The sequence below is a fragment of the Anarrhichthys ocellatus genome, unplaced genomic scaffold, assembly GCF_004355925.1.
Source record: "Anarrhichthys ocellatus isolate YVR2014 unplaced genomic scaffold, GSC_Weel_1.0 scaffold1400, whole genome shotgun sequence".
NCBI classification, from domain to species: Eukaryota; Metazoa; Chordata; class Actinopteri; order Perciformes; family Anarhichadidae; genus Anarrhichthys; species Anarrhichthys ocellatus.
Window position 1 is genome coordinate 1,408 of NW_022281374.1, and position 9,918 is coordinate 11,325.

The 9,918-nt window shown below is 41.3% G+C and overlaps 1 protein-coding gene across 1 annotated transcript; it reads right to left on the reverse strand.

Annotated features, from left to right (window-relative positions):
* Window positions 1-608: 608 nt before the first annotated feature.
* Window positions 609-9,542, reverse strand: LOC116377560 (anoctamin-7-like). Its single transcript, XM_031839207.1, has 6 exons — window positions 9,436-9,542; window positions 6,486-6,651; window positions 5,842-5,944; window positions 1,938-2,028; window positions 1,712-1,831; window positions 609-1,588 (listed from the first exon to the last, which is right to left on the reverse strand). Exons 1-6 carry the CDS (start codon window positions 9,502-9,504, stop codon window positions 1,442-1,444), a joined length of 696 nt encoding a protein of 231 aa, XP_031695067.1. The 5' UTR covers window positions 9,505-9,542; the 3' UTR covers window positions 609-1,441.
* Window positions 9,543-9,918: the final 376 nt, after the last annotated feature.

The window sequence follows — 9,918 nt, forward strand, 5'->3', positions numbered from 1 at the left end:
AAGTTTTAGATACACTTTCTAAAACTAAAAATAATGATATTTTTAGAATATTTCTTCGCGAGATCAGAAGTAAAATCACTAATTTAACAAAGATTAATGACGTCTTGGCAGGAACATTCTGTCAGTAAGGAAACAAGCTCAGTAAAAGTGTTTGACGTAAATTCAAACCGGATTTTTTTATTTTAGAGGGTATGATTTTCATTTTGTTTCATATTTATTGTCATTATTATCTACCTGAGATCTTCCTCGTTGCCGGTGTTTTGGTACATTTTGTAAAAATGGAAAAAAAATGAAATGTTTGACGAAATCTTAAGTAAAAAGGTTCAAATTAAACACCAAAATATGGTTTACATTCTGTACCACCTTGTCATTTGCATCATTTCAAGTGTTGCTTGTAAAAGGAAATGTTATTGTTGAGTAGTAATAGAAGAAATAGAGCTTAATGTCATATTTTCTGGGTTAAGATGGGACATAGAGGACTCTGTAGATCATCAAACAGACCGGGTCAGATAAACGTGAGAAGAAGTTCAGAGTTGAAAGGACAGGAAGAGGGAACAGAGAATCAAAGGTCAATCAAAGAGACAGAAGACAAACAATTACAGGTTCAAATGGTTTTATTGACATATTGAAATGAAACAATATCGAGAATATTACGTCTTTATAAAGTCATGATGCTACACATGCCGGTAGACTCCAGTAGGTGGTGGCATTCACCTTTAACATTGGTTTGTAGTAAAAACTTAAGAAGAAGAAAAGTTTTATACAAAAGTGGATACAGAAAAATATTTAATGTGTGTAAACAATAACAGTCCATGATGAATAAACAACAATGTAGACAAAAGAAACTACGAGGATTGATTTAAACTAATCTAAAAATTCTAATAATAATAATTACTGTTAACATAAAGTAAAATGCAACAAATAGTTTCAATCACTGCTCTTACACCCATTATTTAAGATTATTAATAAATTAATAACAATCCTGGAGGTCGTGTTAACGAGAAGAAACAAAAGAGATAATGATCGATTTATAGATATTGTAGATGATTTAAGATATGTTTCCTCAACATGAGCTGTTTATACTAGTACATAATAAAATCAATCACTCTGGTGGTGAAGGATTTCTGTTGAATCTGTCTTTCATGTGAATTTTGTAATCACAGAATAGGTGATACTTTATAGTCTGATTTATAGTCTGTATTTTAACATGCAGCAGGATTGTGTCCAGGTCCACAACTCTTAGATGATCATAGATCTTAAAAAGGTCCAACAGAGGTGTAGCAGGTCTGGTAGTTCGTCCAGATATCTAGAAGGAGTCTTGCAGACCTGGACCTGTAAGGGTTCTTTTAGATCTTGTGGAGGTCTCAGAGGGCTGTTGTAGATCCGTGTCAGAGAGGTTGATCAGAAGGAGAAGCTGGGTTTAGATGATGTTGACGTATTTTTAGCAGCTGCCTGGTGTGTTGGTTTCTTCCGGATTCTCTTTCAGGTCTGGTGGAGGGGAGTCTCTTTGCGGTGGTTCTGAGGGTCTGGATACAGGACAGCTATACAGGACCTCCTTCTCTCCAGGAATCATGGTTTTCCCCAAAGACTGGAAGCACAAAACAAATCAGAACCAGAAACACAGTGAAGTCTAACTTAAGTCAGGATAAACTCGAGTTTCACTAAACCACAGATGAGGTTCTTCTGATCACGTGGATCAGAGTTCTCGGACCTGGTTCTCAGCCAGAGCCTGTTTGGCCATGTAGTGCTCCTTCTTTATTTTCAGCTCCACCTCCTTGGGGACGTCAGGGACCATCAGGTCGATCAGACGGCCGATGGAGAAGACTACATGCTGAAGAGGAGAGAGAGGAGGAGGTTTTTATATTGTATTCCTTGTAGAACAATGTTTTCTGGAGAACGTTCGGCTGACTCTGGATGGTTCTCCTGATCTCACGGACCTCAAACACGATGACAAACGTCAGTCGGATGGCGAGAAGATGGAAGTATTCTGGGAGGTAATCACCGCTTGCATCCCGGAAACCCCGATACCTGCAGGGCAACGGCAACGTCATCAACACCAGCAACATTAGCACCATCAGCAACATCAGCAGCATTAGCAACATCAGCAGTATCAGCAACACTAGAAAATTGCGCAAGAAATTTTGACACTGTGGCTGCTACTGCACAAAGACATTGCAATATATATATACACGCCGATGTTACCGGTAGTAACTAAGCATGTATTTTCAATGTACACCACATGCTCTGTGTGTTTCACTGTGAGAGACGTGTAGAGAATACAATGTTTGTATTGCCTTGTTTAATTACCATTGCAACAGGAAATTAATCAATGAATGACTGAAAGAATGTTTTTTAAAATGTATTATCAATGTATCCCAAGCATTCCAGTTAGAATTCACTCTGTGGGGCTTTTAATTTGAAAGGATGGGGCTGGGTGGGTGAGAGGGGGAGAGGAAAAGGAATCATGTTTGACACACACATTGAGAGACAGACAGAGAGAGAGAGACAGGAGGTCTAACAATGCCTTTGACTGAATATCTCCAAGTCATTTGTGTGTGTGTGTGTGTGTGTGTGTGTGTGTGTGTATATATATATAGAGAGAGAGAGACAGAGACAGAGAGAGAGAGAGACAGAGTGAGAGAAAGAGAGAGCGTGCGTGCGTGTGTAGAGAGAGAGACAGAGATTTTTTTTTGAATTTTAGAAAACCTTTATTTTACTTAAAACAATATGAACAAACAAAACCGTGGCCGTGGAACTGGATTAGAAGCAACTCTTCAAAACAAAACAAAAAACAATCAAAATAGTTTCTTTTCATGATATTTTCAAGGAGCGTGGAGTTCATTCAGCTCTGGAATTAATCCTAGATCTGGAAATTGATCTGCAGAGCCAGGAGCTCAGGATGCTCCTGCTCTGCCGGTTGGAATCCTCAGAGGGTCACAGCATGCTGCTGAGACCTGGAGTCCTCAGAGGGGTACAGCATGCTGCTGAGACCTGGAGTCCTCAGAGGGGTACAGCATGCTGCTGAGACCTGGAGTCGTGCCGTCCTGGATGCCCATCCTGGCTCCGTTCACCAGCGGTTCATGAAACAGCCGGTGTAGTGAGCACGTGGGCTCTGGTCTCTTTACTTGGCTCCATCATTGTTCATCTCTTTCCTTATTGTCTGAACAATTTTCTTCAGTCTGAAGCCTTCCTGCTTCGTGAGACCTCCTCTGTCTTTACTGCTCATGTGCGATCTGGCCGAGCTGGAGAGCTTCTCTTTGTCAGAGAGGTAGTCCTCCACTTTGGCTCCTCTCACATTCTTACTCTTCAGAAACTGCTTTATTTTCTCCACGCTGTAGCCTCCAGAGCTCCTACAGCTGCCAGCACCGTGTTTAGAGGGCTCACTGTCAGCAGCAGAGTCCTGCTCCCGACTTGACTCAGAGTCTACCTCCAGACTGGACTCACACTCTGCTGCTCCTCCACTTTCTTCGTCTGTGAGCTTCGTCTGTTTCCTCTTCAGCTGAGGGGCTTTGAGCTGCTCCTCGTCTGCTTCCATGTCCACCTCCCTACCTGACTCCACCTGTCCTCCAGTACTCTCCCTCACCTTCTGGACCTCACTTGCCCCGTCCTTTATCACCTCTTGGACTTTCCCTCTCTTTTCTCACCTCCTGTACCCCACTTGTCCCCTCCTCCCTCACCTCCTGGGTCTCAATTGTCCCCTCCTCCCTCACCTCCTGTAACCCACTTGTCCCCTCCTCCCTCGTCTTTTGGACCCCATCTGGCCCGTCATGTCCGTCTTGCTTGTCCCCTCTGCCCTCCTCAGTACCTGTCTGGTTCTGGTTCTGGTCCTTATGAGAGCTGTTTTTCTCAGGACACGTTCTACTCTGATGACCCACATTTCCACAACTGAAACATTTAAAGTCATCAGTTGTTGCATAAATGAGGTAGTCGAAGTCATCGACCCTGATCTTGAACACTAGGTTGAGCCCCTTGCTCCTGTTGTTTGGGATCATGAGCAGCTGTCTCCTGTGAGACATCATGTGCTTCAGGAGAGGAGACTTGCACCCAGAGGACACCTTCTTCACCTTAGACACTATACTCCCGTGTCTTGATAGTTCTCTTGTTATGTCTTCATCTCTGATGAACGGTGGGACGTTGGACACTGTTACCGTCACAGCCGGTGTGCAGAGAGGGTAAACGGGGAAGAAGTTATCGCCCACCTCGATCCCGTTGTCAATCACCACTTCCGCATTACTGATGGTGTCTAGAAAGATGACCACGACATTGTTCATTCGCGCAGCGGACTTCACGCTGCTGTGGCCAACAAGTTCACCCACAGCCAGGCTGCATTCCTCCACTGACACCGGGAAAGTCGGCGGGATCTTTATGCTGTGTTTCCTTGTTAATTCGGTCATGTCCGTGGTGGCGTTTAGCAGCCGACAGCACGTGCTGCCTGGCTGCAACCACTCACAAAGACCCCAAAACCAGCTAAATGTTCACACAAACACCGTGAGATACACTATCACATCCAACGTTAACTAGTGACGAAAAAATGAACACGCTCCGTCAGCTCTGCACTCCTTCCACTCAGAGAGAGATAGAGAGAGAGAGAGAGAGAGAGAGACAGAGAGAGAGAGAGCGAGAGAGAGAGAGAGAGAGAGAGAGAGACAGAGAGAGAGCGAGAGTGAGAGACAGAGAGAGAGAGAGAGAGAGAGACAGAGAGAGAGAGTGAGAGAGAGACAGAGAGAGAGAGAGACAGAGAGAGAGAGTGAGAGAGAGACAGAGAGAGACAGAGAGAGAGTGAGAGAAATAGAGAGCGTGAGTGTAGAGAGAGAGAGAGAGACAGAGAGAGAGAGAGAGAGAGAGAGAGAGAGAGAGAGAGAGAGCCTGCGTGCTTGTGTAACTGGTTGCCATGGTGAGGACGCACCTGGTGTTAGAGGCAGACTGATTAAGAAACGTTGCAGTAAACAGTGATTTTGAACAAAACCCCTAACTTCTTTTAACAAAAAGCAAGAGTCTGAGTGCTGAAACTTAATCTGTGACTTCATGAAAACTGTGCTAGCTATCAAAATGTCCCTTTGGCTCAATAAAGTGCAGCGTTTTGTCTACGTTTTAAACTTTGAATCATATTTCTACGTTAATGTACGGCTAGTCAATATGGGCCCAAAGTGAAGTGTTTTTTAGCTCTCTTCACGCTGAAACCCCATTGAAGTGAATGGAGAAATTTTGCTCCGTTTTTCTTGATTTTCAGGAAAACCACTGGGCGAATCGCTCTGGAAAATAGATAGCACACTATTCCCGATCAGGCTGCACGTTTTGATGTATTTTTTGCGCCGGTGTCGGCAACGCTGTGTGAGGAGAAGCGCAGCAAACTGTTGTACTTTCGCCCGGAAGAATATTATTATTATTCAGTGTGGCTTTGTGGCACAAGGCAGTAAAACTGCCTGTGCCAAAGCACACTGTATATTATCCATCGGGCTTCATCATAATAATCATAATAATAATCAGGTTTATCCAAAAGTTTGGCGCGCTTCTCCTCATCAGTAGAAGTTCACAAACTGGAAGACGAAAACTTTGATGACCATGTCTTCATAGTTAGACTGAGTCCGATGCATCTCTAAAAACAATAACACAACATCAGCTGACTGTGTACATGTACACCAATAATACTACACTGCGTACATGTACACCAATCATACTAAAACATAACAAAATAAACAAATGCAAAAAACAGGCTGAATTTACACGAACATGTCCATAGTTTTTTAATTCATCAAAACTAAAATGTGAGTGAAATTTGTTTTTGTCAAAAGTCGAAGACTAAAAACTGAGGAAGAGGAGGGTGAGGAAAGTGTGACTCACCCCAGTGGGTGAGTTGGTGAGCCAGTGAGGTGTAAACCTTCGACAACATGAGGATGACCAACAGGTTCAACACAGATCCTGAAATACTGGCTACCCTCCCAGCCTGAAAACACACACACACACACACACACACACACACACACACACACACACACACACACACACACACACAGTTAACAGTTATCTCCTAATGAAATGCAGATGATTTTTAAACTATGTGTAGATAAAGTTGAGTGTCGTCGGCATATTAGCAAATAAAAATACATTATTAGACGATTAGTTCAGTAGGGAAAGTGTTGACAGAAAATAACAAAGTTTAAGATGACTCCTTAAGGTGATAATCCTCTAAAAGTATCACCAAACAAGTCACTGATGTGAAATGCATTGTGGGATACTGATGACCAAATGATAAGCTAGTTGTGTCCTGCTCTATTTTTGGCCTTTTATAACAAACTATTTGACTTTGAGTTCAAACTTATGCTGGAATGTCAGTGGCCATGAGCCAGAACCCAAACAAGAAGACTACGGTCCCAACGAGGGACGCTGGCAACAGCCAGCCGATGTAGAAACCTGCAGTCAGACACAGTTATTAAGTGGAAAGATAGTTAGCGGTGGTAAGTTAATATTGCAGTCGCTCCAGTTACCGAGCCAGGCAAAGTACAGCGCTATCTTCTCTCCAAAGTATTCCCTGATGTGGTCCAGAGGTTGGTAGTGTCTCCAAGAGGACCACGTGGCCCAGTACGAGTACAGGATCGCTCTCAGACCCAGAGACTCGAGGGGCAAGGGGGGCGTCGGCAGCTGGAAACCTCCCTGATAAAAAAAAAAGAAAGTAGAATATGAGGTTGGTTTTTCAGTCTGCAGCTGTTATCAGTCACAATTTGTGTCAAAGAGAAAGTGAACTTTAAATGTTAGAGTTTTATCAGATAGCGTCTTTATAACATCTTACATTATACTTCTGCATGTTTGAGGGTTGTTAGGGTAAAATATGGAGGAAGGAGTCTGGTTGGTTGCAAAGCAAAGCAAGGCAATTTGTACAGCACATTTCAACAACAAGGTAATTCAAAGTGCTTCACATAAAACCATTAAAAGCATCAAAACATAAGGCAAAAGAAAAGGAGATTTAAAAACAATTAAAAACATTTATTGAAACATTCAAAACAGTCATTAAAACACTAAAAAGCAGTGTAAGAAATTAGATACAGTAGTAAAATGCAGAAATGCAGGAAATGGATTCATATCCTTGAATGTGGTTCAATTAAAGGCAGCAGCAAACAGTCTTGATTTAAAGGAGCTGAGGGTCTCAGCAGACCTGCAGCTTTCTGGACTTTGTTCCAGATATGTGGAGCAGGACAACTGAACGCTGCTTCTCCATGTTTAGTTCTGACTCTGGGAACAGGAAGTAGATCGGTCCCAGACGACCTAAGGGGTCGGGATGGTTCATGAGGTAGCAGCAGATCAGAGATGTATTTTGGTCCTAAACCATTCAGTGCTTTATAAACCAACAGCAGGATTTTAAAGTCAATTCTTTGTTTGACAGGAAGCCAGTGCAAAGACCTCAGAACTGGAGTGATGTGATCCACCCTCCTGGTCTTAGTGAGGACTCGAGCTGCAGCGTTCTGAATCAGCTGCAGCTTTCCGACTGACTTTTTAGAGAGACCTGTAAACACACCGTTACAGTAGTCCAGTCTGCTGAAGATAAATACACGGACAAGTTTTTACACATCCTGTTGAGACATAAGTCCTCTAATCCTTGATATATGCTTCAGGTGATAGTAGGCTGATTATGTAATAATCTTGATGAGGCTGTTCAGGTTGAGGTCTGAATCCATAACTACACCCAGATTTCTGGCTGTTTGTGGGTTTTAACATCAGTGATTGAAGCTGAGCGATGACTTTCAATCGTTCGTCCTTGGTACCAAAAACAATCACTTCTGTTTTATCTTTGTTTAATTGAAGATGTTGTTGATTTGTTCAATGCAGTTACCCAGCCCTTGTATGGGATTATAGTCCCCTGGTGACATACTGTAGTTATGTAGATTTGTGTGTCGTCTGCATAATTATGATAACACACTTTGTTGTTTTCCATAATCTGAGCTAGTGGAAGCATGTAGATGTTGAACAGAAGACTGAGAATTTAACAAACATAAAAACATGACGTAGACAGGTTTGCAGTTTTCAAGGTGTATATTTAAATATCATCTCTTACACACATGAAGATAAAGTTATGAACACCGGCTGAATATCTATGATCAGAATCATTATAACTGTGTTATAACTGCTACTGTGTAAAGGGAATACTGCTGTTAAAAAGAACCTTATTTGTTTAAAGTGTTTGCAAACCAAATGTTATTGACCTTTTGTTCATATAGCAGTACTTTCAAGATAAAAGTGCACGATACACTACTTTTGAATTCATTGTTGAATTTTGCCATAACGAGGGCCAAAGCGCAAAACCTCCTATCTGCAGAATTTTCTGATTGCCGGATTTGACATTGGATGATGAGAACAAGGAAGGCTGTTCATATTCAGTCTTCAAATAATCCCGCCCTTTGTTGAAACTTAATTTAGAGCATCATTTTGTAGAACCTCTTCCAACTTGCACAAAGTGCAAAATATCCTATCTGCAAAATGATCCAGGCATTTTTCAGAGAGGAGGTTTTGCTCTTCGGCCATCGATAACAATGCGATTAATCGCGATTAAATATTTTAATCGTTGCCCAGCACTTATATTTATATATACTGTATAAGCCTGACATTGGTTCATTCCATTGTTTGTCAACAAGATACAAACATGAAGGTCAGTACAATATAAAATAATAAAGTATAACTGTGTAAGTCTCCAGACGGTGATGATGTCATTTCAGGTGTGGAGCTGGCAGAGCTCTGATTGGCTGTTGGGTGATCAGGTGATTCATTCATGCGTTAAGCTGACGTCTAAAACAACATTCTGCACGGAACTATGGAACATAGTTCCGTGCAGAATCGATAAAATTTACGTTTTATTTAATAAATCTCTCTAAAAATATGATTCCATGTCTGATCTTTTCTTATTTTCTTTAAACTACTGACTTTATTTTACTTCGTTAACCTCGTTCACATTTAATTACATTCTGTGTTTATCAGTCAGTACCAATAAAGTTTAATTCACTTTACAATCAAACTGATAAACAATCACCTTTAAATAATCAATATATCTGATTATTCATATCAGACAAATGAAATTATATAAATACTTCTGTACTTTTAATAGTAGTATTTTTACATTGATGTATTGATACTTTTACTCCAGTAAATAACCTGAGTACTTCTAACAGCTGTTAAGATTCAAAGCTTTTGATTGATCGGTTGAAAATAAATCAACTCTATTGATAAAATCTGAAGCTTCTTACTTCAGTCGGTAATGTTTTATTATAAGAGTATTTGCTCTAACAGAGTATTCTTACACTGTGGTATTAGTACTTTTACTGTGTACTTTTGTGTTTCTACACTTTTGATGGAACCTATTGAATAACACAGAATGACAGATCGATCACACACACACACACACACACACACACACACACACACACACACACACACACACACACGCGTCACCTGTGCGTGTATTCTTTGTTGGGCGACGACCAGCTCTCTTTGGGTACATCCCAAGTCTCTTAATGTCATCCCCGTTTCCCTCACTTGGGTCCTTTCCTTGCGTCCTAGTCCCTCCCACCAGGGATGCATGGAGGAAACCAGGCAAGGAGAGAGGAAACGAGGAAATATGTTTTAAGAGACATGAGACGTCCTTTCCTCAGTTGCGTCACGTGAAGCGACGTCTGTTTCTGATGACGGAGGATCAGCTGATCACAGCTGATCAGCTGTCAGTCGGCTTTAACAGCTGGAGAGACTTTAGATAAGTTAGTGTGTGTTCACATGATCACTGTACTTAATAACAGTAACTAATAACACTAATAACTAATAAAGACACATTAATCACCACTGTACTTAATAACAGTAACTAATAACACTAATAACTCATAAAGACACACAGTAATCACCACTGTACTTAATAACAGTAACTAATAACACTAATAACTA